The following is a 27,380-nucleotide window of genomic DNA, read 5'->3' as shown; positions in this document are numbered from 1 at the left end:
ATTTTTTCCTTAATGCCGCTGAGATCTCCATTTTCCTATGAGGACCATCCATTTACAGCTGCACTGTCCTGTGAAGGCTACCCCTCGAAGGATTCCTTGCCCCTACTGTGAACAAAGTGGAAGGAAGCAGTGAGACTGAGATGAACCTGCAGTGGGAGGGGACTTCTGTAAACTCACCCCACACGTGACAGGTAGTGACAACAAGTAGACGCTTCCTCCTCTGAGGTCCTGCACGAGGAGGATAATAAATGGATCCTCTCTCACCCGGCTTGGCCGGCTCAGGACAAATGATCCTTACCCATTTCCCACCCTCCAACAGCCAGTACCCAACAGCACTAGCACCAAAATCAGTGCTCATGGGCGCTTGGGGCTCCCTCCTCCTATCTCCTCATTGGCCCCATTTTACACACAGGAAACCTGAAATTTAGACCTAGGAATGGTTAGTTCCCTAACACCGGAGAGGCACCCTGCTGACCCCTATCCATGTCTCCTCCAGTACACACCTGATGTTCCAGTTTGTATTAAGATGGTGAGAAATACCATGTGTGGGGGCACCCCCCACCCCCAGTCTGGGGGTGTCTGAGAAATTGTGGAACCAGTCAGATGGTAAAAACAGGAAAAAGCAAGTTTGTTTCTAGTGTTATGCACACAGGGTGGCAGGATATACCTGCTGAGTGTTCCCAGAAAGTCCCCAAGGAAACCATTAACTTGAGTCTCTCACGTTCTTCTAGCAGAGGTGGCTGGGGTGGGGGGCGGGGAAAGTATACTGAGAGGAGGGGGATGGGCATCCTTCCAGAGGTCAGGTTTACGTTGCCCAGAGCTCCTGCACACATTAATAAAAGGTGGTTGACTTGAGGGTGGAGGTCAAGGTGAGCAAGGGGCTTGTCAGCGAGGACTGTCACCGGGTTAGGCAGAGTGGACTGAAGGGGGGTGAGGGAAGGAGTGGAGGTGAGTTTGGGGCGGGGCGGGGGGGGGGGGTTCTGTGTGGCGCTGAGACCGCCCCCCCCCCCCCCCCCCCGCGGGGATTTGGGGAGGAGCGGCTGCTTAGCCTCCTGCTTTGACCCTTTCTTGACTGGTTTCTGCCAGGGAATTGACGAGAGCCTATGGATTTGGAGATGGGGTAGGAGAGTGGCCTGAATCTGCCCGCGATCCAGGGTGGACTAGCCGGGCTAGAGGGAGGGCGTTTCAGGGGTGGGCGAGATGGCTCCCAAGAGCCTAGGGCAAAGGCACTAGAGGGTCTCAGAGACCCAGAAGATGGGGATGTGGGGAGAAGGAAGACGGGAAGGCGTTTGCCTCCATGGGGAGCCCTTTAAGTTGAGACGGACAGAGAGAAGTAACTCCAAACGCACTGGGCAGGCATCTTAGGTTCTTCCAATCCGATGGGGTGGGGTTTAGAACTCTGCAAAAAAAAGGGGGGGCGGTCATTCAAAGAGGAAGGTGCACAGCTGAGCCAACGGGCTCCTAAACTGGAAGCGGAGGGGGGGCCCTCTGGAGGCGCTGACCTTTCCCCCAGCCTCCATAGGGACTGGGCGGTGAGCCTCTGGGACCTGCTTTCCCGAATCTAGACAGAAGTTCGAGTAGGGCTGACCAGAGTTAGCCGGGGAGTGAGGCAAACGGTGGCGATTCCTCACACTGGGGAGGTGGGGGAAGTGGGCAACCGGCAAACGAAGAACCCGAGCTCGCAGCAGGAGGGTTTCCTCAAAAAGACTATAGAATAGTCCGCGGCTGTGAATGGAAGGGGTTGGGGGTGGGGGGACCCGAGAGGGAGTCTCAGAAAGGGTCGAGGGAAACTAACACTCTTTCTACTGGGGTGCTGATGGAGGCTCCCCGCTCGGGACGCGAGGCACCGAGAGGGTTCCCCGAACTGGACTTGCGGGGGAGGGGGGCGGTAGGGGACACCGGGAGTGGACCGAGGGCCGCCGAGAAGGGAACTTTAAATTAGGTTTAGCGGAAATTGGGGGCTCAGGAGGGCGATTCTCGCTCCGACAGGGGGAATGGAGGGATCCTCACCAGCTGGAACGTGAGGGCATTGGGGGGCTATCTCCCACCCGACCCAGGGAGATTGGGGATTTCTTAGATTCTAGATAGCGGGGAACTAAGAGAGAGGACTAAGGATGGGGGGGGGGGTCCCCGATCCGGAACCGAGCTACCTTGAAGGCACCGGGAAGCGCTTCATTCCGGGAGGGCGTTCCCGCGGCCCGGCCCCCGTGCCGGGGTGGGTGGGGGGTGCGGCCGCGCCCAGGTCCCGGCCCGCCTCGGGATTCGGGGGGGTCTCTCTTGCCCTCGGGGACCCGGGAGCCCGGCGGGAGCGGGGTCCGGGCGCCGCCGCCTCCGCGAGCGCCCGGGCGGGCGGGCTGGCGAGCGCTGGGCTTTATGCTCGCAGGGCGGCGGGGGGAGGAGCCGGCAGGTCGGCCCCCGGCGGGCCCTCCCCTCGGCCGTCCCCGCCCGCCCGCTCGAGCGGGGTCGGGGGAGGGGGCAGCATGGCCTGTCCGTCCGGCCCCCTTCGCCGCGCTCCTCATCTGCCCCGCGCCGAGCGCTGCCGCCGCCGCCGCCGCCGCCGCTCCGCTGCCCGCGCCGCCCGCGGCTCCCGATGGAGACTGACGCGCCCCAGCCCGGCCTCGCCTCCCCGGACTCGCCGCACGACCCCTGGTACGTCCCGGCCCGGCCCGGCCCGGCCTCCCTGGCCCGCGCCCGCCCCGGCCCCGCCAACATGGCCGATCCGGGTCGGGCCGGGCCTCCCCGGGGCCCGGGCCCGCGCCCCCTGCGCCCGGGCGCCCGGCGCTCACGCGGGCCCTTTGTGTCTCTCCTCCTCCGCAGCAAGATGTTCATCGGGGGACTCAGTTGGCAGACTACGCAGGGTGAGCGAGCCCGGGAGCGCCCGCCGGCCCGGCGGGGCACCCGGGACCCCCCGGCGCCCCGGAACCGGACACCCCAGCCCGGCCCTGCGCCCCGCTGACCCCGGGCGCCCCTGCGCCGTTTCGCGCCCCGCCCGGGGACCCCGAGAGCGCAGGGCGATCGGCAAGCGCGCACGGCCCAGCGGGTGGAGGGGAGGAGATGAGGGGTTCAGGGGGCATCGGGGGTGGGGGGTGGGCTGGGCCCCGGGGACCCGCCGGCGGCAGCGCCAACTCCGCTCGCACCTGCGGCTCAAACTTTTGTGAGGAGGCTCCCGGAGCGGCGGGAACCCGGCCGGAGCCGTCCCCCCTCCAGCCCTGCTCGGCCCTCGGCTTCCTGGGGCCCCCGTGGGCGCCAGGAGGCTCCAGGGGAGTCGGGTGAAGACCAGGGGTGGGGGGAAGCGCTGGAGAGCGTGCAGGCTGCCGGGCGCGGGGGCGGCCGGGCCGCGCCGGGGTCACTGGGGGCAAAGGACGGGGGAAGGGGGGAAGGGCGCAGGGGCGCGGGCTGGTCCGAAGGCGGGTGTGTGGTTACAGAAGGGCTGCGCGAATACTTCGGCCAGTTCGGGGAGGTGAAGGAGTGTCTGGTGATGCGGGACCCCCTGACCAAGAGATCCAGGTGAGCCCCTCACCCCCTCCTCTGGCTCCCGGCTCGCCCCGCTTCGCCGCCACTCTCTGCCTTGTAACCATCTGCCTCTCCCTCACTACGGCGCGCAGGGGTTTCGGCTTCGTCACTTTCATGGACCAGGCGGGGGTGGATAAAGTCCTGGCGCAGTCGCGGCACGAGCTCGACTCCAAAACAGTGAGTGGCCCTTGGGGCTTCGGGGGTCTTTTGGGAGTGGGAGGTCGCTGGAGGAGAGGGGGCAGGACTGTCCAGGGTTGGGGGTGGGGGGACAGTTGGATGGGATCCCGGGAGAAAGGAGGGAGTTTGCGGAGTAGGAGGGCTGCCACGCTCTGAAACTTTGTCAGTCGAGTTGAGGGGAGACGGAGCTGCAAAATCCCAAGCCTGTTAAACGATATTACATCCCCACCCCACCCCAGTCCCTCCAGGACCGGGGAGGGAAGATGAGGCTGCCACCCCCTCCCTGCACATACTAATCTTGATGCCTCAGAGAGGAGCTTGGGGTGGGGCTAGGTCCCTCCCCTAGCCCAAATGGGGTGAGTCAGGGCTGCAGTGACCCACCCGTGGCTTCTCTGAACTCTAACTAGTACTTGGCTCCCCCCTCACCACCACCCCATTCCAGACCAATGGCAAAGCATCATTGAATCCCCCCTCCTCTCCCTCCCTCCCCTGACTTTTGGTCAATGAGCTCCTGGCTTTGTGTGGAAGATGTGAACCTGCTTTGCCCGTGGAGGAATTTATGAGGAGGGCCCTAGCTTGCCTGGAAACAACTCTTGCCGGCTAGGTCTGGGGAGAAGCCGCTGGCTGGGCATTCAGGCTCTGGGAACATTTTGCTGCTGTCCCACCGCTTCCCAGTGTCTTGGGCCCTGCAGGGGGCGCTGGCCCGGGCCCCGGCTCAAGGGGAGAGGGGAGAGGAGAAAACGAGGAAGGGCTCCTCTGTGATGGGGTGACTGTCTGCCAGGGACAGTGCGATCTCTCTCCACACTCCCCCACTCTCCTCCAGCGCTGGGCCTCCCTGCTTGGGTCAGTCACTGGCTCCTGCTTACCTGCAACAATAGCTGGTTGTGCCCAAGAATTTGTTAAACTACCGCCTGTCCCCAGCTCCTGTTATCTCTGCCCAGTGGCTCCCACTCTTGCCGGTGGTTATGAGCCAATGAGGCCAGGCCTCAACTTTGCCGGCCCTGAAAGGATCTTCTTGGCGCAGACTGAGTGACCCAAGCTGGGAATGGAGAGACAGTGGCCTATTGTTTTTGGTGATTATCTGCCATCAAGCTGCCTGTTCTCCTACCATCCCCTGTCCTCAGAATGCACTGATGGCTTCTGCGGCACTCAGGAAGCCGAGATGCTGGGACTGGGGTTGGAGCTGGGGGGCAGGGGCATGGAAGATGGATAAGAGGAAGAGAGAAGGGAGGAAGGAGCAAGAGATAGGCATCCTTCTGAGATGCAGGACTCTGAAAAGGGCAGGGGCTTTGTGTTTGGCATTCTCCAGCCTGGGAAAGGGGTGGGGGTGGAAGGGAGGCTTATTGTGGGGAGTCTATTTTGGGTTCTGACTTTCACCTTTTATTTACTTGTTGGGTTTTATGTTGCCAGCTGTGAGTCAGAATGGAGGTAGGGTGTGTCAGCGATTGGTTGTGCGTGGGTCTGCGGGTCATGGCTTAAGTACCATCTCCCCATCAGTGTCTACGCAGGGGGAATGTCAGAGGTGTGTTCTGGTGGCCTCCAGGAGAAACAGAAGGATGAACATGTACATTGAGACACAAAATCGTACCTTGGTGGGCAGCTGTAATTATCCCTGGAGCCCCATGGGATTTGGGGAGAGAGGAGGCATTGCCCAGTGTGGAGTTTGGAGGTTCCTTCTCTGTGGGTAGATTCCAGTGGGGGAAACAGGAGGGCTGTTCCCTGGTTTGTGCCATTCAGGCAGTGAAGAGCCAGAGTCTGTTGCCTAGAACTAGGCTGAGTCTTGAACGGAAGGAACTGTGGGGAAAGACAGATGTCCCCTGCGATTGGCTAGTGAACTTCTGAGTGGTGTCCACCCACGTGAGTGGCAAGAAACTCTGAAATGACTGGGCCTCAGAGGTCCTGTGTTGATCACAGTATCTCGAGCTCTGCCTTTTGATGTTTGTTAATATGAATATAGTACCTGGGAGTACCCAGGTGCATCTTGCTTTTTCCCCTTTGGTTGTTCACGGCCAAGGGCAAAGGTGGCCCGCTGGTAATAGCACCTTTGTTTGTGCAAAGAAGGGCAGTTCACAAAGAAATGCTTTCACCTGCGTTATCTCATTTGATTCCATGCAGCTGCCTCTGGGAAAAGTGGGTGCTATTGTCCCCACTTTGCAGATGAGGGAACTGAGGCTCAGAGGGGTCAGGCAAGTTACCAGAATCACAGACTTGTCCAGGGGCCCAAAGTTTCTGAGTCCAGATCCCGTGCTCTTGCATGTCACCAAAGCCTGTGCTCTGCTTCACCCCAAGCCGACCTGTACTATCAGGGAACTGTTTGCTTGCACCATCAGGAAGGACTGTTGGATGGCGGTGGTGTTGGGAAAACAATGGAGTCTACCCTTGTGGTTTACGAACTCTTATCTCAAAGCCTTTTTCAGGCAAAGATCGTTTCCATTCCCAATGCTCCTGCAGTCTGGATCGCCTGCCTCACCTGGACAGGTATCTCTCAGGCAGGAAGGGCTTCGGTATACCTGGTGCCGGAAGGAATAAGTCTGTGCTTACTTTTTTGTGGTTCTTGCTGAGGGCTAGACAACAAGTGCTTTGTAAGCATTAACTCAAATAATCTGCAGAGGACCCTTTGAGGTGGATGTCAGTATTGGCCCATTTTGCGGGTGAACTCAGGCCTAAGGCTCAGAGAGGTTAAGTCATTTGTGCACGATCTCATAGCTGGGAAGCGGCGTTAAGTGGGATTTGAAACCAACAGCCCAGCTCTAACCACTGCATCTTCCTGCCAGAGGCCGTGGTGGTTTCTGTCACTCTGCGCCACCTCTGTGTCCTGGGATGAGAGTGGTCCTCAGATCCTCAGGCTATGTGTGATAGCCAGGCCTCCTCTATCTCTGTCCTCTCTTTCAGATTGATCCCAAGGTGGCCTTTCCTCGGCGAGCACAGCCTAAGGTAGGTATGTCTGTGTCTGGGAGTAGCTCTGTACCACCAGTAGAGATTTTCCCATCCTTCTCTTCTATGGAAGAGGCTTCTGGGTGGAGTGCTAATGACATGGCATGGGATGGGAAGAGGGAGGATTCTTGATGTCCTTGCTCTCTGGATTGCAGACACGATGCATTTTTCCATCTGTGCTCTGGGGTGAACTAGGGAGAGGGGGCTGCATTTGTTGAGAGAAAGAGGAACTCCTCAGGGGATTCATTGCCCTGTGTTTGAAGTCAGTACGTTTTGGACTCTGGGCTTCCCTGGTGGCTCAGAGGGTAAAGAATTCACCTGCACTGTGTGGGACACAGAGATGTGGGTTCGATCCCTGGGTCGGGAAGATCCCCTGGAGGGGGGCATGGCAACCCACTCCAATATTTTTACCTGGAGAATCCCCATGGACAGAGGAGCCTGGTCCACAGAGGGCCACAGTCCATAGGGTCGCACAGAGTCGGACACAGCTGAAGTGACAGCATGCACGTGTGCACACTTCGGACTCTAATTCTGTGACTTTGGAGATCACAACTTCTGTGCCCGCACCTCTGGGGTGGGAGGCACTCAAATACAGCCCAGACTTACCTGCTGAAGCTGAACTAGAGAAAGGTCAGGGAGCTACCTCTGACCCCCAGTACCCCACCCCACCCCCAGCTCCCCTCACCTCTGGGATGAGGTGCGTTGGGCTTGCAGAGCAGAAAGGGATCATGGCATCTGTCACCTGTTATCTTTCAACTTGGATGACTGTGGCTGCCTTCCTGAGTGTTCTTTGTCCCTGGTGCTGTGGCACGTTTTGCTGGGTACCCACAAAACAGCTCTCTGAGCAGCGGAGCCATACAGAACTCAAAACTTTTGGTGCGGCACAGGGGCCTAACAGTGGTATTCTAGTTCCCAGGGCAACTAGCCACATCTTCATTTTTAAGCAGTTGAAAACAGGAGATAGGCAGTGGGCTGACTACAGTCCTGGGAGCAGGAGCCCTGAGTCGGCTGATTTATCATGTGTCCTGGGACTAGGTCCCTCTCCGGGAGATCTCAGTTTCCCCCTTTGCAAGGGGTTGGTGGGAATTGGTGGCTTTATGATTCTAAGTCATGGCGCCTAGCTCCGGCCACAGTGAAAGGAGAGGGGCAGGTCTGGGGAGACAGGAAAAGGGCATCCCTGCCAGGGTCCAGCAGAGGGCCTGAAAGCAATTATGGAGCAGGTATTGGAAGGAAGCCGCACCAGGGAGCACATGGTCGGAATTGGGTTAATTCCATTAAGCAGTTTGGTGACAGAAGGTGCTTTAGTGCTAGGATGGGGCTGGGAATTGCCGTGGATTAGCCATGCGCTCCTGGGGTAATTAGGACCATGTGTTCTTCCTAAAACAGGGCTGGGGCCACGGGGCTGCCAGAGGTTGGGTTGGGAAGAGGTTGATGAGGAAAATGTCGGTGTTAAGTTCCGGGGGACCCTGGGATGGGCCTTGGCCTCTTCTAGGAGTGGCTGGTGGGGTCTTCGAGGTACAGCTGTAGGTCTGGGTCACTGAGCCAGCCACCCACTTCCTGACATAGACCCCAGGGAGCGAGCCAGGGTGTGGGGTGTACAGCTGCCTGTGACAGGGCTAGAGGTGGGAGTCCAAGGGGGGAGCTCGGGGTGGTGGTAGGGGGTGTCTTCTGAGTAGCTGGGGCCACAGAGAGCTTGTCAGCTGGCACCCCAGCAGGAGGGCTGGAGCCCCCGCTGGTGGCGGTAGGCCACAGGACTCAGATGCCCACTTTCTCATTCCCTCCCTGAACAGATGGTGACTCGAACGAAGAAGATCTTTGTTGGGGGCCTATCAGTAAACACCACGGTGGAGGACGTGAAGCAGTATTTTGAGCAGTTCGGGAAGGTGGGTCCGAACTGGAGAGTACTGGCTGGGGGTCAGGGCAGGGGGAGGGGGGCCGGGCACGGGGTATGAAAGCCCTGTGGAATTTTGGTCGGTAGCAAGCGCGGAGTCCAGCCAGGTCATTCCAATTCCTGCAAGAGTCGCAAAGAGGGCTGGGTCCTTTTGTGGGTGAGGCTGGGCCAAACCCAGCGCTCAGGCTCCTGGCCTATCTGTGGGCTTCAGACTCTGTGGACACCTCCCCAGGGAGGGAAGCCACACAGTAGCTATCCCTGTTGTTGCCCTTCTCCTGCCTATCTCCTTCTCCTGAGGGAGGCTGTGCTCCCGAAGCCAGTTCAATCCAGTCACCCCCTTGGCCTCCTGGGAGTCTGCACCTGTCCAGTCCACCGGGTGGTTGTACCTTCCCCCACTCCTTCCTGCTAAAGATGATAACGAGGCAATAAATATGACTCTCAGTTGTATTCAGAACCCTGCTTGTGCAGGTGGGAGCTGGGGTGGGGGGTGGTGCTGATCTCTTAGCTTATCAGGGAGGGGCTGCAGAGACCACCCCAAATTCCTGATCAGTCCCAGAGAACTGGTTCTCAGCTCTGCGTTGCCTGGAACTTAAATTTCTGGGCCATTTAGTCCATGCAGAAGCAGTGTGGTGACATCAGACAATAGCGTGTCCCCCACCACCCCCCAGAAAGGGGAGCGTGTGAATCTCAAGGTGCCATGGAGATATGGCTAGGAGGGGACCAAGTTTTACTTAAGCCTCGGGGTGAAGCAGAGCTTGCTGTGCTGAATGCTGGGGTCCCTGGGCTTTTCAGACGTGGAACAGGCTGCCGGTTGGGTCTCACCTTCCCATCAAGGCCCTTTCGGTTCCCTATATTAGGCGCAGGACACAAGAGAATCGTGGCTTGAGAATGGGACGTGAGCTGGGGACTGGGTGGGTTTCCAGCCCCCTGCCTCTAAGGGAGCGGGTGGGAGGTCCCCTGGCCAGCGTATGCTGGCGATGCCGGGGCCAGAGGCCTAGGCTCAAGGCGCCTCCGCAGGGACCCGGGTACCGGATCCAGGGCAGGTCGGGCGGCCTGGGCCCCAGAGGGAAGGGCGCTCCTGGGAAGCAGCAGGCCCCGCTCGGGCTCCGGTGGGGTGTCTTTGTGTCTGAGCGCCGAGCATTAGAGCTCGCACTAATCTGATCCAGCAGCTGTGATTGGAGGCCGCCTGCCCCCGGGGCCGGCGTTGCCATGGCAACCGGGCCCCAGGAGAAGCCGTCAGCGGCCGCGTCTTTTGTTCGGGCCTAAATCGGCGTTGGCATGTGAAACCGGCCCGGGGAGGCCAGGGGGAGCCGGAGAATAGGCTGCCAGGGAGCGAGGGGGACAGCCGGGAATGCCAAGGGCCCCGCGGCGGGGGGCCCCCCGCCCGGATCGAGGGGCCGCCGCCGAGGGGGGAACAATGGTCAGCCGCCATGGCTGCCACTCAGGCTTAGCGGCCGCCGAACTTGGCGGCTCCCACTGGTCAGCAGGCCTCGGCCGCCTCCCCTCCCCCCCGCCCGAGCCCCCCTGCCCCTGGGTTCCCATGGAGACCAAAGCCTATTAAGGACACTGGGCCGGGAGCCTCCCTCCCCTCTGCTGGCCCCAGGAGGGGACGCCAGTGGGGGGTCCCCTGGACCCCCAACCACTTTTACTTGCTCTGTGCCCTGGCCTCAACCTGGCTTGCCCACTCCGGGTCTGTCCAGCCAAGGCCCGGGTTGAAGGGTCTGGGCTTGGGGGGTGGCCAGGGCTGGTGGAGCGAGAGGGGTTGATTGGAGGAAGGGCGGTGGATTTGGGCTGAATCAGGAACTCAGCGGAGGGATAGGGAAGGAGGGTGTGGCTGGGCTCATCTATTCATTGGTTCAAAAAGTAATCAGGGAGCACAAGTCCCGTGATGGATAGGGCGGTCATGACTGACCTGGCACTGCCTTCATGGAACCTTCAAAGCCAGTGGTGTCCAGTTGTTTACGCTCTAGCTTTGCCTGCCTTCCCCATGTGACTGTGGGCAAGCCCCTCTCTAATAAAGGTAATAATAATAATAACAGCTGCTATTTATTAAGCGCTTACTCTATCCCGGGTGCTGTGAGTTACGACTGTTGCATGCATATCTCCTTTAACACCTCCCTATAAGACACAGCTAACGCCCCATTTGACAGATAACGAACTTGAATCATAGAGACCTAAAGCTGCTGGCCAAGGTTACTTTCCAGCTCCAGCCGGTCCTACTCAAAGCCTGTGCTTTAATCACAAGCCCCCTTTTCCGGGTTTCTCTTTTCTCTGTGCCAAACGTGAAGTGTCCATCCGGTTTGGACGGTTGAGCTGATTTGGGACTCAGAGTGGGTCCATAGGGATGGGAGCCACGGTGACAGCGAGCTGTGTGGCCCTAGGGCAGGCGCCTCTTTGGGCAGAGAGATGTCATTTTCTCCTGAGATTCTCCAGGGACCCAGCTGCCTCCTGACTCAGTGGTGTGGGGGATCCTGCTTCTCCTTGGGGAAAGTCGGGGGCCCGATTACTGCTTGGTGCCTAAGAGCTGGAGGACCACCCAGCTCAGGGGCCGCCCTTTCCACTTTAACAAGGCGGATGACAGCCTGGACTGAGAGCAAAGGCTAGTGGGGAAGAGGCTGTGCCCCAAGGCCTCAGGAAGTTTTCCTTGATCCCTTGGGTGTCTGACCATTTGGGGGAGGGTCAGCAGCTGGAGTGGGAGGTGGGATAGGGAGAGTCAGTGTCAGAGGCAGCCCTTGATTTCCACCCAGGATGAATCCGACCTTAGCTTAACCCCATGAGACAGCAGACATTGGCTGAAGAATTAAGAGGGCAAGGAGGAAGCAGCAGATGTAGGCAGAGGGAAGCTGGGACTGCGGAAGGGAAGAGAAGGCCTTTGGCTGTCCCTGCATCCAAAAGGATGCCTTGAGGGAGCAGCAAGAAGAGAAGACTTAGGGTCCAAGGGATGGGGGATAATGCAGAACCTCCCCCTTCCTCCACTCTTTTCCCCTCCCCCAGTCAGTGGGAGGCCGGCAGCCCAGGCACTGAACTCTACTTGCTTTAATTACAGCCTCTAGCAAAAGGAAACCTCAATTAGAGGAAAAGATCTGTAGGAGGAGAGGGGAGTTGGGTCTGACTGGAGTGGCTGCTGTCCTCCTGGCCTTTTGCAAGTGGGAAAGAGGCTTTCACTTCCCCATCTCCTATCTTACTCCTCTATTTTTTCCTCTAGCACCCACTGTCTGCCTCCTCCTACTCCTCCCAGACTTGATCTGGGATGTGCTGTGTGACCCTGGACAGGTGACTTCACCTCTCTGAGCCCATTTCCTCATCGACAGAATGAGGCTCTTACCATGCAAGGAGAAGATGGTGGGGCAAAGTGCCAGGCATATAGTGGGTGCTTAATATTTGCAGGAGAATCTGGTGGTTGAACGGGGGTGCTGTGGCAGCCAGTTGGGGTTGCCGATGGAACGCTGTCCCCCACCCAGGGAGCAGGTTGAAGATAAAGCCTGGACTGGGCAGGAGGGGAGTGGGTGTCGGAGCCCTCGCTCCTGGGTTGCGGTGGGGCCCCCGGGTCTGGTGGGTCCTCCACGGGAGCTCTGTTTTAGGTGGATGATGCCATGCTGATGTTTGACAAAACCACCAACCGGCACAGAGGTGAGTGTGGCCCCTCCTCCTTCCTAGGCCGGGCTGGGGGGCCTGTGGTCAGCCAGGGGGCTGCAGGTCACAGCTGCCCTTTCATCTCGCCTCCTGACATCCTATCCCCGAGGATCTGCATCCTCTCCCCGGCCTGGCCTTACAGAAGGCTTTTGTCCCGCCGTTTCCTGTGCTAGAAACTTGCCGAATTGCAGACACCGGAGAGGAGAGGAATGGAGGAGTGGACCTCTCCTCCCCCGGCAACCGAGCCCTCCGCCCCCGCCCCAGCCAGTGTCTGCTGGGCTTACCTTGTCCCTGGTAACCAGAGCTGGGGCCCGGCCACCCCAGGGTCAGGCTGACTCTACAGTCTGCTCCTGCCTCTGGCCCCCTCGCCCCACCCCGGGCCGAGCCCAGCCCCCTTGGCCCTGACTCTGTGAGCTTCTGGGCCACCGGGTGCGTACTGCCTGGTTTTTTCTCCCAAGGGCCTTGCCTTCTGAGAAATCCCGTTCCAGCCCCTGGGGCACACCCAGGAGGAGGCAAGGTTGTTTCTCCAGTGCCTTCAGAGCTTTGGGCCTTTTAACCTGTTTGGGGAGTGGGATATGTGCTGGGGTGTGTGTGTCTATGTGTTCGTATGTATGCATGTGAGCGTATTTGATACTGAACAGTTGTGTAGACCTAGCATGTCAGGGTAACTCTCATATGCACACAGGGACCTTAATGCCTTTGTGAGCACTAGTTAAAAGTGTCTCTGTGATGTGTGGGTACCTAGAGGTGTGTATGTGTGTGTGTGTGTGTATCTGTATACAAAAATATACCTGTCCATGTTCATGTACATTTTTAAAAGGATTTGTGTGTGTATTTTAAAAGTATTTCTATTTCCCTCTCTGGAAAGCATCTGAGGAAGAGAAAAGGCATGTTGAATGTCATTTGCATCACAGCCCTGCCTCTTTCTAATTTGCTCTGTGACCTTGGACCAGTCACTTCACTGAGCCTTGGTTTTCACATCTATGATTTGGGAACTGAAATCCTGTCTCGTCACGTACTTGAGAGGTTGCCAGGGTGTGGTCGAAGCCTCTCATTAATTCTTAGACACTTGCCTGTAAGAAGGGAGTGGTGCTGTTGGTATGACTTGGGGCCTGGTTCTGACCTTGCCTTTACCCGCCAGGGTTCGGCTTTGTCACGTTTGAGAGTGAGGACATCGTGGAGAAAGTGTGTGAAATCCACTTCCATGAAATCAACAACAAAATGGTGAGCAGGTGGACTTCCCTAATGGTGCAGTGGTTAAGGCTCTGCGCTCCCACTGTAAGGGGCATGGGTTCAATCCCTGGTGGGGAACATTGTGCATGGCATGCAGAGGTAGACTGGGGCTCTAGCCTGAATCAGCCTGGGAATGCTTGGAGGTTCTGAAGGCAGGCAGAGGGGCCTCACAGGCAGTGGGGCAGAGCCAGTTCTCTCACCCCCTGAAAGTGTGGACAGGAACATGGCGGTTAGAAAGCATGGCTGGTGGGCTCAGAGGGACTTGGACTGAAATTCTTATTCCACCGCTTCCTAGTCTAGTCATTGGACAGATGACTTCGCCTCTCTGAGCCTGAGTTCCCTCGTCTGCAAAACGAGAGTGTCAGTAGTACCTCCATCCATCTCAGGGCCGGTGTGAGCATTTGATGAACCACTGCATGCTCAACCCATCTCTAGCACATTGTGATCACGCCAAAAATAGTAACTATGAAATGAACAAGAGGCCTGCCAGGGAATAGGAGAGGGTCTGTGACCCTGGGTCTGTAGGAGGGACTGACCACCAGATCTCATTGCAGGTGGAATGTAAGAAAGCTCAGCCAAAAGAGGTGATGTCACCAACGGGCTCGGCCCGGGGGAGGTCTCGAGTCATGCCCTACGGGATGGACGCCTTCATGCTGGGCATCGGCATGCTGGGTATGTGCTAGGCCTGCACCTGTGGCTTCTCCCTGCCCAGAACTGCACCTGGGGCTCCCAGGAGCTGTGTGGCTGTTGCCTTTCCTCTGTGGTCTGCCCTCAGGTCTGGGCAGACAGTGCCCAGGGCGTGTGGACCAAGGATCTCAGGTCTGGCAGTCCTAATGAAGGTGGGCGATTTGGTTGTGGGGTGCTGCCCTCTGGTGGTAACCAAAAGAATGGTCCAGTTGCTCCTCATTAATTGGTCCTACTGTCCATCCCACCATTCGATTTGTTTGTCCACTCATCCATCCAGTAAGTAGTTATTGAGCAACTATGAATGCCAGGCCCTATGCCAAGAATTACAGCGGTGACTTTCCTTTGGGCTTTATGGTCTGGCAGGAAAAACAAATAAGTCCCTGGGGGCTCAGTGGTAAAGAATCTACCTGCCAATGCAGGAGACACAGGTTCCATCCTTGAGTCGGGAAGATTCCCTGGAGAAGGAAATGGCAACCCACTCCAGTATACTTGCTTGGAAAATCCCTGGACAGAGGAGCGATGGGGTTACAAAAGAGTCGGACACAACTTAGTGGCTAAACAACAAAAACGTAATAGGTTTGGGATGGAGAAGTGTAGGTTGCCAAGGGAGGATGGTCATAGTGAAGCTGACCAAGACTTGGAGACGCTAGGAGAGACGTGACATTTAAGCCGAGTCTGAGGGTTGAGTAGGAGCTAAGTCATGGGAGGGCCGGGAGCAGGGGAGGGGGAAAATGGTCAGGCAGACGGAACAGCATTTACAGACACACAGGCCTTTGGGAAGGTAGAGAGAAGCATGTTTCTTCTTGTTTGTTCGATTAATATTTATTGAGCAGCTTCTGAGAAATAGGACCTGCCTTCATTGTGTTTCCCATCAAGCGAGAGACAAGATTAAATGGACCGTGTCACCACAGAGTGACTGGAGGCTGTGGGAGGCCCGAGGAGGCACCTAAATCGACCTGGGGGTCGGGGAAGCTCCCTGGGGAGGGGGGTCAAGGTCACCATGAGCCTTGGAAGATGAACAAGAGTCAGCAGTGCTTGGGGCCCTTGACCAAAGGTGAAAAATTTGAGCTGGGACCCCAAGACGGTCACAGTCTTCCTGGAGAGACAAGCTGTATATACACAGGAGAACACTAACAAGGGGGTCTTTATGTTGGAGATGGGGGAGGGGTGCCCCGAGGACTCAGAGAAGGGGGTGCAGCATGGGCTAGACGGTCAGGACTGGGACCACAAGTAGAGGGGGTGAGGAGCATACCCCCCAAGTGGAACATTGTCTGCTGAAGTTTTATTTTTGCTTTTTGACTTTTTGTTTGAAAGTAACTTTACATTTTCAGAAGAGCTGGAAAAATAAAGTAGTAGTACCAAAAAATCCATATACCCTTTACCAGATTCACCTGTTGTTTTTTTTTTTAAGATTTTTTTTCTAATGTGGATCATTTTAAAATCTTTATTGAATTTATTACAATATTGCTTCTTTTTTAATGTTTTGCTTTTTTGCCTGAGAGGCATGTGAGTTATTAGACTTGGTTGGGGGACAACCAGGGATCAAACTCTTACTCCCTTCGGAAGGTGATGTCTTAACCAGTGGACCACCAGAGAAGTCCCCAGATTCGCTTACTGTTAACATCATACCCTATTTGCTTTTCTCATTTCCTCTATATGTGTATATATATACATATGTGTAGACACACACACACATGATACGCTTATGATTTTTCTCTAAATCATTTGAGGGTAAATTAATATAGCTATTTATGTCCTCCAGAACAAGATCCACCAGAATCAGTTTTTGAATTTAGTTATTCTGTTTCTTTAGCTTCCTTTGGAACTTTGAGAAAATTTTCTTTTCAAAACAATTCATTAGCTGGTCTTACTCCTTTTAAAAAGTGGGGGAGGGGGACTTCCCTGGCAGTGCAGTGGTTAAAACTTGACAATTCCACTGCAGCAGGTTTGGTCTCTGGTTGGGGAACTAAGATCCCACATGTGCTTGTCGAGGCCCCCCCCCAAAAAAAAGTGGTGGTGGGGGAGAGAAAAGAACACTTCTAACCAATAGAGAATCATGGTTAAGAGACTTGGAGCCAGTCAGATCTGATTTTGAATCCCAATTATACCATTACTACTCACTATGTGATCTTTCTTTCAAAGCTGCAAATATCTATTACAATATATGCATACTAAGTAGCAGGCACTGTTCTGGTGATGGAGAGATAGAAATAAAAGGTGGGGAAGACAGAAAATCAGCTCTTGAAGAAATCCTGGGATAAGTTCAGATACTGGTCATCAGTGCTATGAAAGGAAAAAACCAGGGTGACATGATAAATATTGAAAGGGAAAAACCAGGGAGAGTCACATGATAAATACTGTTGTAACTGATGAGAGAGAGGTCTTTTGTGGGATCACTTCTCTGAGGAGGTGACATTTGAGCTGCCTCTTGCACAATGAGATCATAGTCATGTGAAAACCTGGGGAAGAGTGTTCCAGGCAGAGGAATTAGCATGTGCAAGGGCCCTGAGGTGGGAAGGAGCTGGTGAATCTGAAACACAGCAGGGAGGCCAGTGTGGCTGCAGCGGAGAGAGCGAGCGGGGCAGGGTGTGGACGAGGAGAGGGCGGAGGCAGGAGCCACAGCATGAAGAACTGTGATAGGTTGGATTATTCTCAGTCCATAAATGTCTCCTCACTGAGCCTCAGTTTCTCTACCTATAAAATGAGGCTCCTAACGGTGCCACTTGGGATTCTTATGAGGGTTAAGGAGAGAGCAAAGTGTGCAGTGGGTTTTGTATAGGGCTTGGCATGCAGATAGTATGTATGTGGTAAATGTGATTATTATTCATGATACAGAATGGGGAGGGGAATTCGTGATACATCCTCCCCCACCGAACTGTAGATAAAGCATCTGACACTGGTCCCCTTGCCTTATCAGGTTACCCTGGTTTCCAAGCCACGACCTATGCCAGCCGGAGTTATACAGGCCTTGCCCCTGGCTACACCTACCAGTTCCCCGGTAAGTCCCGCCCAGTGTCCCACTGCTGCCCGCATGTCCCCGGTTCCCGGGCAGTCTGACTCCTCAGGGCAGTGTTCAGGGGGTGGTGCATGGCTGGGGGGAGGTCTGCCTGCTGGAGGCTTGGAAGGAAGGGCATGTCTGAGGAAGGAGCGCCTCTCCCCACCCAGCCCCCCTCCCCTCCCGAGAAGCTGGGGGTGGGGCTCCCCGTGTGGCCCTGCATGACACCCTCCCTCCCAGGCTGACCTCTGCCTGTCTCTTGCCTTTCTTCCCTACCCCCGTCCAAGGTTGCCACTTCCACCAAAAGGGCATCAGGCTTGTGGCGGGGAGTCCCCACTGAGGGCCAGAGTTGACTCTGTCCTTATGGACTCCCCCATAATGACCATGTGCTACACTGAGCCCCTTCCAAGGCAGATGAGACCTTTTCAGACCCTGAATGCTGAAAAGCAATTTAAAACCACCATGATCACCACCCTCATTTACAATTCAAAATAAAAACAACATTAGCCCTTCCCATATGTGGCAAGAAGCCCAACAAAGTTCTGAGCCTTTCCCATGATGACTATTCAATGTTTTTTTTTTTAAATATCAAATGTCATATTTTTGCAAGGCTCTTGTTTGTTTTTTGGTCTTATTTCTCTGGAGGGTCCCCTAAGCCCTTGCACCTTGGGCTGTCCAGATATGAATCCCCTGTGCACATGACACTGACTAGTCCTGACAGTGATCTCCAGCGGGAGGCGGGACGAGCCTGATTTTCTAGGTGAGAAAACGGGCTCAGAGGGGAAAGTGACTGCAAAGATGACTCATCTAGAAGGTGGCGGAGCTGCTCCAGGGTCATTGCTTGCCTGCCCCCAAAATAGAAGAAAAGATGGATTCTGGGAGATGTTTTAGTGCCTTCAGACCTTTTTAAAAAAACACCAGGGACAGAAGCTCCACCATCTCCCAGTGCCCGGAGTGTAGGTGGCAACTCTGCCCACTTGTTCCTTCCCTGTTGGTCTCACTTTTCTGTGTCTTTGTCTCCATCCCCACCTTGGCCTGCTGGCGACCGTGCTCTCCCCATCCCCAGCTCTCGGGTCCTGTGCATGGCCTGTCCCCCCACCCAGTGTCCCATGAGTGCCTTCGTCCTCCCTGGGCCACGCCGGAGGGGCCTCTCTGCATCTTCCTAAGCTGTTTTACGTTTCATTTTAGAATTCCGTGTAGAGCGGACCCCTCTCCCGAGCGCCCCAGTCCTCCCCGAGCTTACAGGTCAGTCGCTCGGATTTCGTACATCTCACAGGCCACATGGGGGAGAAAGAGAATGACCCAGGGACCGACCCCGGGAAAGCTAGGGGGACCCTCTTCTCCTGCCCTCCAGTCCTCCGGCGGAGCAGCAGCCTCAGGCACTGGCCAGTCTGCGTAGCTACATGGTCCTTAAGGGTAGGGCACAGGGCCAAGCCCAGCAGATGGAGGCGAAATCACTCATTCATCCACTTGACAAATATTTATCTAGCGCCTCCCGTATGCCAGGCACCGTGTCGGCGTTGGGATCCAGAGGTGAACCAGCCAGAGTCTCTAACGCAGAGGGAGTGGGCGGGGTGGGGACATCAGGACACGATGGGGGCGTGGCTCCGGCGGTGGGCGTGGCTCCGCTCGGCCCCTGCCAGGAGAAAACATAGAAACCCGGTATGTTCAGATTCCATTTTTTCCAAGAGAAGCCAGAAACCCGGCTTCACTTTCAAATGAATTTTTCAGTTATTTTCAAATATTAGCAACGAGTTTCAAATTTTTAAGTTCCCCGGGGACCAGATGAAACCTATTTGAGGGCCGAACCCAGCCCATTTGCAACTCTTGGGCAAGTAGGGCGATGTGTTGGGCCATCCTGGGCCATTTCTCCCGCTGGAGTTTTCACCTGGGCCTGTCAGCTCAGCTTTGGAGCTGGGGCCGAGGCGGAGGCCCACAGCAAGGGGCAAGGGGCGGGATGCAGATGAGGTGGGCTGCAACAGGTTTCTCTGTTCAATCTGCTTCTCCCCTCACCCCACCCCCAGACTCCTCCCCCGAACCTAGCCGCGTGTGGAAGACACAAGCGTGGACGCTGCTTTAGATGAGACCTTCCTTCCAAGGGGTGCTCAGGGGCCCCCCAAAATGGGGGAGGGGAAAGAGGCACATGGGGTGAAGGAAGGGGAGGGAGTCCTGATGGTGGGGGTGATAGAGGATCTTCCCTGAGCAGAGTGAGTTGTGGGGCAGATGGGGGTCTTTCCTACTCATCTCGGAACTCGTGTTGAGGGCCTACTGTGTGAGACAGCCAGCCAAGCCCTGGAGACAAAGAAGGAACCAGACAGCCAAGGTCTCATCTGCAGAACTTGTGCTCTAGAGAGAGACATAAATACTTATTATACAAATGAGTAATGCTTTACTGTTGTGATGAGAGCGTGCTGGTTTTGCTTTGAGGAAATGCCTAACTGGGCCCCAAACCAGACCTCAGGGCCCAGCCTTGCCCTTAAAGAACTGAGGGAAGGAATAGCCCCTCTGCAGACATTTTGGCCTGGGGAGGCAGTGGGTTCGAGGCTGAGCAGTTCTTGGAGGTCTGGGGTATGAACTTTGCCCTCACCTTCAAGAGATGACAGTATTTCCTTGTGCATTTAATCAATATTTGTTGTGCCAAATGCTGTTCCAGGCGGTGAGGATTCAATAGGGAGCGAGACAGACAATCTCCCTGCCCTCCTGGAGTTGACAGTCTGGTGGAGGGAGACAGGAATAAACAAGTAAATAAACAAGTAAATCAAGATACTTGCACCGGGTGAGAGGTTCCATAAGGAAAATAAAACAAGGAGATGTGCTAAGGTGCTCAAGTCAGGGCGAGGGGCTGCCTTAGCAGGGGTAGTCAGGGAAGGCTTCTCAAAGGAGGTGATGTCTTGAGTGAGAAGGTGCCAGCTCTCTAAAGATCTTAGGCAAAGCGTCTGCCAACTATGCAGGCATGCTGTCCTAGATTTTCATCTCCTGGCCCAACAACCTACCGAAGAATTTTCACAAGGATTTTTTTCCAGGGTCCCTCACTCCACCTCCAGTTCCAGTTCAGGGCTAGGGTCACTAAAACAGCCCCCAGGGGCGCATCTTTGAACAGGATATGCTGGCTCTGGCTGGGAGTGTGGCCTCTCAGGGTTGCAGTGGTAGAGCCAAACAGTAGGGGGTGCTCATCCCCAGCCAGAGGCAGCTCCAGGCTCAGGACAACCCATCATTAAGGCACGGGTCCCTCCTAGTTATATTCCTCCTAGTTCAGTTCAGTTCAATTCAGTCATTCAGTCGTGTCTAACTCTTTGGGACCCCATGGACTGCACCACACCAGGCTTCCCTGTCCATCACCAACTTTAGGAACTTACTCAAACTCGTTTCCATTGAGTTGGTGATGCCATCCAACCATCTCATCCTCTGTCGTCCCCTTCTCCCGCCTTCAATCTTTCCCAGCATCAGGGTCTTTTCAAATGAGTCAATATTTCCCATCAGGTGGCCAAAGTATTGGAGTTTCAGTTTCAGCATCAGTTCTTCCAGTGAATATTCAGGACTGATTTCCTTTAGGATTAAATGGTTTAATCTTGCAGTCCAAGGGACTCTCAAGAGTCTTCTCCAACATCACAGTTCAAAAGCATCAATTCTTTGGTGCTCAGCTTTCTTTTATAGCCCAACTCTTACATCCATACATGACTACTGGAAAAACCATAGCTTTGACTAGATGGACCTTGGTTGGCAAAGTAATGTCTCTGCTTTTTAATATGCTGTCTAGGCTGGTCACAGCTTTTCTTCCAAGGAACAAGCGTCTTTTAATTTCATGGCTGCAGTCACCATCTGCAGTGATTTTGGAGCCCCCCAAAAATTCTCTCTCTATTTCCATTGTTTTCCCATCTATTTCCCATGAAGTGATACCAGATGCCATGATCTAAGTTTTCTGAATGTTGAGTTTTAAGCCAACTTTTTCACTCTTTCACTTTCATCAAGAGGCTCTTTAGTTCTTCGCTTTCTGCCATAAGGGTAGTGTCATCTGCATATCTGAGGTTATTGATATTTCTTCTGGCAATCTTGATTCCAGCTTGTGCTTCCATCCAGCCCAGCATTCACATGATGTACTCTGCATATAAGTTAAATAAGCAGGGTGACAATATACAGCCTTGACGTACTCCTTTGCCTATTTGGAACCAGTCTGTTGTTCCATGTCCAGTTCTAACTACTGCTTCTTGACCTGCAAACATATTTCTCAGGAGGTAGGTAAGGTGGTCTGGTATTCCCATCTGTTGAAGAATTTTTCACAGTCTGTTGTGATCCACCCAGTCAAAGGCTTTGATGTAGTCAATAAAGCAGAAGTAGATGTTTTTCTGGAACTCTAGCTTTTTCAATGATCCAGCACATATTGGCAATTTGACCTCTGGCTCCTCTGCCTTTTCTAAATTCAGCTTGAACGTCTGGAAGTTCATGTTTCATGTACTGTTGAAGCCTGGCTTGGAGAATTTTGAGCATTACTTTGCTAGCATGTGAGATGAGTGCAGTTGTGCATTAGTTTGAACATTCTTTGGCATTGCCTTTCTTTGGGACTGGAATGAAAACTGACCTTTTCTAGTCCTGTGGCCACTGCTGAGTTTTCCAAATTTGCTGGCATATTGAGTGCAGCACTTTCACAGCATCATCTTTTAGGATTTGAAATAGCTCAACTGGAATTCCATCACCTCCACTAGTTTTGTTCATAGTGATGCTTCTTAAGGCCTTCACTTTGCATTCCAGGATGTCTGGGTCTAGGTGAGTGATCACACCATTGTGGTTATCTGGGTCATTAAGATCTTTTTTATATAGTTCTTCTGTGTATTCTTGCCACCTCTTCTTAATATCTTCTGCTTGTGTTAGGTCCATACCGTTTCTGTCCTTTATTGTGCCCATCATTGCATGGAATGTTCCCTTGGTATCTCTAATTTTCTTGAAGAGATCTCTAGTCTTTCTCATTCTATTGTTTTTCTCTATTTCTTTGCACTGATCACTGAGGAAGATTTTCTTATCTCTCCTAGCTATTCTTTGGAACTCTGCATTCAAATGGGTGTATCTTTCCTTTTCTCCTTTGCCTTTTGCTTCTCTTCTTTTCTCAGCTATTTATTTATAAGGCCTCTTCAGACAACCATTTTGCCTTTTTTGCATGATCACTGCTATTCCTTAAACACCTGCTGTGTACAAGACAGGGTGCTAGGCGCTGTAGAGGTGGCGGGGCGGGGGGGTGTAGACAGCAAACTAGGGAGTAGCCAGATCCCTGTGTCTGAAGAGAGGGCCAGAGAAAAGGGGCTGAGGAGGCCTGGGGAAGGGAGCGGTCATTTCCTCCTGGGTGATGGCCAGGGGTGCTGAGCCGGGAGGAGGGGTGTGCGGGGAGCCAGCCAAGCAGCAGAAGGAACGGAATGGGGTTGTCGCCTGGAGTCTAGCTTCAGCCCGATCTTTTGGGGGGAGTAGGGGGTGGGAAGGCGAGAATGCATGCCTCGGTCCGTTGGTCCTTGGGGCGACAGGCCCAGCTTTTGGTGCCTGTGTCAGTCAGTCACTGGCTCCGGTTGACTTGGGCTGGAAAGAGGGACATATCTCTTGATAGCCCTGGGCTGAGTAGCCCCCTGGTTCAGCCGAGGGCCCTCCCTGGCGACGGCAGCAGCTGGCACTGTTCAGGGCAGCTCAGGGGGTGCCCCGCCCCCATCCCCCCCCATGAGATGTGGCTTGTGCACCACCGCCCACCCCCACCCATGACATTTGGGTTGCGCACGTGAGTCCCTCAAGTCCAGGCTGAAGCAGAGGCCCAGCTGACCCCTGGGAGGCTGTCCTCTCTCCTCCCTTTCTCCAAGGGAGCTCTTTCTGCCTGAGCCCGGGGCTGCGCTTGACCGCTCTGAGGTGGGCTAGGGCCAGAGAGGCTCTGCCCGCACCCCTGCTGCCCCTCGGCCGCCGCGCTGAAGCGCCCACACCTTTCCTTCCAGCCATTCCCCTCACTGCTTACGGACCCATGGCGGCGGCGGCAGCAGCAGCGGCTGTGGTTCGAGGGACAGGTGAGGCTGTCTGGGGTGCAGGGGGCTGGGGGGATGGGGGACAGAGAAGTCTAGAGGGGAGGGGAGACGGCCACGGCCACCCCTTTTCAGAGGGACTCACTGATTCATTCACTCAAGGACTATGAACTTAGCACCTGCCAGGCCCGCCGGGAAGGAGACAGGTGTGGTCTCTGCCCTCCAGAGCTTGTGGGCTGGTCGGGCAGCAGGTGTTAAAAAGGCCATCCCATGCTACAGCCTGCCAGGGGAAGTCAGGTGTCAGAGACGGGCCTCTCGGGAAGGGCTGCCAGGAGGTTGCCCCTCTTAACTTCTGATCTGAAGGCAAAGAGGAGGAAAGGTATTCCCAGCAGAAGGACAAGCAGGTGCCAAGGCATGGAGGCCAGTTAGCATAGGTGGAGTGGAGGGGTGAGGAGTGGAGACAAGGAACCAGATTCTAGGGAAACACCAAACATTTTATTTTATTTTACTTTTTATTTTTTTACACACCAAACCTTTTAAACAGCGGAGTGATGGTCATTTAGACAGCACAGGCAGCTGTGGGGGGGGGGGGGACAGGTGGGAAGGGCTCCAGAAGGGAGGGGCAGTCAGTAAGGAGGCCGCTGAGCCGTGGGACCAGAGATAACGGGGGCCCTGGGCTAATTCTGGTGGGGGCGGATGGACTCTGGTCAATCTCCAGGCAGTGGTCCCACAACACTCTGCTGGGTGTGGGGGTGAGGCCGAGGGGGAGGGGTCAAGGTGGGGGAAGAGGGTGGGATGGGTTGTGGGGGGTTGCTGCGGGGTCACAGTGGGCGCCGGGGCTATCACCGTCTTCTTTCTGGGTTGCCAGGCTCTCACCCCTGGACGATGGCTCCCCCTCCAGGTTCGACTCCCAGCCGCACAGGGGGCTTCCTGGGGACCACCAGCCCTGGCCCCATGGCCGAGCTCTACGGAGCAGCCAATCAGGACTCAGGGGTCAGCAGTTACATCAGCGCTGCCAGCCCCGCCCCCAGCACTGGCTTCGGCCACAGTCTTGGGGTGAGTGGCTCCCAGATCTGGAGGCCCCAGAAGTTGAAGGCGGGAGAGGCCTTGTCTGTCTGTTGGGGGAGGTGGAGAAGAGAGGCAAGAGATAATGGATGGGAGACCCAGGATCAGTGAGAGTTGTCATTCACTCATTCAGTGGGCATTTAATGATTGCCCTCTGTATGCCAGCCATTGGGTGGGCTCTGGGAATACTGTGCAAATGAGGCTCAGCATCTCTGCCTGCATGGAGGCTAGATTCTAGCTCAGGGGTGCCCTGCTTTTTACCAGGGTGCTGGTTATCTGCAGATTCTCAGGCCCTACCCTGGAGAATCTACCCTAGTAGATAGTAGGGGCGATACAGGCAGGGCTAGAGAAGGTCTATGCCTTACCTGAGGCTCCTGCGGAAGAGAGGAGGAGCCCCTGGGCTTTCTCAGCCACCCCCAGGAATCTAGGAGTCAAATGCTTTTCTTTCCAGGGCCCCTTGATTGCCACAGCTTTCACCAATGGGTACCACTGAAGCAGGAAACAGGTGGCAGGAGGTGAGGAGGTGGGCTGGGGTCTTGGTGTGTGGGTGGCATCTGGCTAGCACTGAGCAGCGCAGTCTGGGACATAAGACTTTTTTGCAACCCACAGCGCCAGTGGGGAGACAGATCTTTATCCCAGGAATGGTCAAAGACCCAGAGAAGCGACTCAGACTGCTCCATAAAGGATGTAAATGATAGCCACCATAAGGCAGCACGTGCCGCTTCTCAGAAGATTTTTTTTTAAGACTGTTGGGGCTCCACAGTGATGAGGGAGGAGAGGAACCTGTGCAAATCGGCTCAGGTTTTTTAAAGAGCAGGGTTTATCTGGACTAAACATTTCATGCCCATAACACAGCGATTCTACATCTAGGCATTTATTTTTATAACTGAAATGCCCATCAACAGCAGAGCGGTTAAATAGACTGCATGCATGCACCAGAATATCCAACTGGTAAAACAGGATACTGTCCACGTATCTACATATACAGAGAGCAAGAGGGAGGGGAAGACCCTGCACACACAGCCATCATGCTGTGTACAGTGGGGCGCTCTGTGTCTCCGCGACATTTCCTTTGTTTGTCCATTTGTGCATTCCAACAACTATTAACTGAGCATTTGTTTCGGGAAAAGGGGATGTAGAAGACCAAGAAGGCTCCCCTCTACAGACAAAAATGAAGTGAGCAATTGACATCATTCTAAATTGCACGTGAGAGGTCTACCTGCTTCAGGGGTTCACAGCGCAGTCCCTGAAAAGGTGACATTGGAACAAATCCAGCCATCCAGAAATCTAGGGAAAGAGGGTTCCAGACAGGGAGCAGGAGATGCGAAGTATATGCAGGAAGCTTGCCTAGGAAGGGATCAGGGAAAGAGGCCTTAGGCCCGAGGAGACGTGGGTTCTGTGGGCCGCAGAGGGGCGGAGGGCAGGACCCCCTAACCCGCTGCCGTGTTCCAGCGCCCTGGCCTGCAGCTGACGAGGACCATGAGTGAGCCAGCGAGGGGGCGGGGCCACCTCAGCCGCAGCCGCCGCCCCCTTCCCCGCAGCGACTCGGACCGCTACTGCCTGCCCCCCACTCCTTGGGCCCCCCGGCCCCTGCCCTGCTGTCCCCCACCTTACCCCCGGACATCCATGTCTGGCTCCCCTACTAACCTCCCCCTCTTCCGGCCCTGGCCCTTTCCCCCACCTCCCCTGTCCTACCTGCTTTTATTTATTTTGGATTAGCCGGTTACCCGCCCCTCCCCCGCTCCACCCCCCACCCCGTTCTCCTCTCCGCGCCCCCCCACGTCGGGTCTGCGCCCCTCTCTCCCCACCACGCCCCCATAGGACCCCCCAAGAAGGCTTTTGTATTTGTGCATAGCTAGAGTGAGGGCGGAGGGGGCCTGCTACAGGCCACAGCCACAACCCTGGATTTTTTATTCTGATTTTTCCTTCCTTTTCTCTTTCCTTTTTTTTTTTTTTTTGTTTTGTTTTTTAAAGAAACCGTTTTTTAAACTATTTCTAGGTTTGTGAATGTGAAGCCCCAGGCCGCAGGGGGCAAGGGGCCAGGTGCCCCCCCACCAGCTGAGAACAAAATGTCTATGTGGGTGTGGGCCCCTGGCCAGCTCCCTCCAGCCCTGGAGAGGAGGACAGGCTGAGGAGGCCAGGCCGAGCCCCTGGAACCATCCCGTCCTGTATCATATATGTAAATACTGTGAGGTGAAGCCCCCACCCGTCTCTAAGACCCCTTGGGGGCGAGGGCATCGCCTCACCCCACCCCGCGTTTCTGTACCTTCCTCTCAGACACCGTTACTGTAAGCTTGCAGGCCTCACCTGTGGCCAAGGCAGGCCCCGCTCTCTCAGGCCCTATGGGGTCAAAGGCCTTGGGCCCGTTCACCCCAAAAAAAAAAAACCAGTGTGGGGGCGAGGGAAGAGAAGGGCTCGCCCAGAGCCACTGCTGGAAAGGAATTAACTCTCCAAAGGTCACCCCCTCCCCGCCCCCTACCTGGTCAGGCCTTCATGGTCTCTGCCCTGAGCCCCCCATGAGTGGGCATTGGGGGTGGGCACTTTGGGAAGGGGCGGACCCCAGGGGAAAGCAAAGGGCTTCTCAGGGAACCCCCACATTCTCTCACTGAAGTTCCCCACCAGGATGGTCCCGTGGCCAGAGCCCCGAGTCCCTGGGCCCTCTTCAAAGGAAAAAGAGGCTCAGGTCATGACTTCATGAACAGTGACCAGGCTGGTGTGGTAGGGTGGAGCCCCCCCCACCCACTGCCTACCCGTGTCCTCTCCCCCAGGTCTGGGGCTGGGAACCTAAGCTCCCTTCCCCATCATAGTCCCCTCCCCTGAAAACCCCCTTTGGAGAGTTAATTGTCTGTGTGAGGTGCTTAACCTATTAGCCCTGAGAACACAAAGCAATAATCTTTGTTACTGAGATGCGCGGCTGTTCGTGGTTTTTTTTTTTTTTTTTTTTTAATGTTTCCTAATAAAAGAGAAGCTGCATTGTATTGGTTTTTATTTTTAATTTTCTACACACTTGAGCTGAGTCATGAGAGACTTAGCTTTCCTCTCCTCCCCTTCCTGTGATCCCCCCACCCAACTGGGCCCACCCATGGGCTCAGGGCCTTGGAATTCCGTTTTCTGGTTTGTTTGGGAAATTTTTTTAAAAAGATGTTACACGGTGTTTCGAAGCCAGCAAGTTACCACCCTCCGGTGTCTCTTCTCTCCACATCTGTAACTTCTTTTTCCAGGTTTTATTTTCAGTTTTGAATTCCTAATAAATTATTTGAAAACGGGC

At 55.2% G+C, this 27,380-nt stretch overlaps 1 protein-coding gene and 1 long non-coding RNA gene across 9 annotated transcripts; one reads left to right on the top strand and one right to left on the bottom strand.

Moving 5' to 3' along the window:
- Positions 1-599: 599 nt before the first annotated feature.
- Positions 600-2,240, bottom strand: LOC139037800 (uncharacterized). The gene is made up of 2 exons (XR_011490713.1): positions 2,151-2,240; positions 600-1,399 (listed from the first exon to the last, which is right to left on the bottom strand). It is a non-coding gene; the product is annotated as an uncharacterized lncRNA (long non-coding RNA).
- A 208-nt stretch (positions 2,241-2,448) lies between these two features.
- On the top strand, positions 2,449-27,380 carry MSI1 (musashi RNA binding protein 1). 8 transcript variants are annotated; one of them, XM_070475399.1, is made up of 15 exons: positions 2,463-2,649; positions 2,818-2,858; positions 3,426-3,507; positions 3,606-3,690; positions 6,583-6,624; positions 8,415-8,507; positions 12,097-12,145; positions 13,290-13,372; positions 13,936-14,053; positions 16,986-17,066; positions 18,252-18,308; positions 23,024-23,092; positions 23,949-24,103; positions 24,564-24,627; positions 25,565-27,380. In XM_070475399.1, exons 1-14 carry the CDS (start codon positions 2,591-2,593, stop codon positions 24,603-24,605), a joined length of 1,056 nt encoding a protein of 351 aa, XP_070331500.1. In that variant the 5' UTR covers positions 2,463-2,590; the 3' UTR covers positions 24,606-24,627; positions 25,565-27,380. The 8 variants fall into 8 exon arrangements, with proteins under 8 accessions (XP_070331499.1, XP_070331496.1, XP_070331497.1 ...); XM_070475397.1 differs by having other exon boundaries at positions 2,464-2,649; positions 23,916-24,103; XM_070475401.1 differs by lacking the exon at positions 18,252-18,308 and having other exon boundaries at positions 2,460-2,649.

This window comes from Odocoileus virginianus, chromosome 12 (assembly GCF_023699985.2).
Source record: "Odocoileus virginianus isolate 20LAN1187 ecotype Illinois chromosome 12, Ovbor_1.2, whole genome shotgun sequence".
In the NCBI taxonomy this organism is placed as follows: domain Eukaryota; kingdom Metazoa; phylum Chordata; class Mammalia; order Artiodactyla; family Cervidae; genus Odocoileus; species Odocoileus virginianus.
This window is presented reverse-complemented; position numbering and strand designations above follow the sequence as displayed.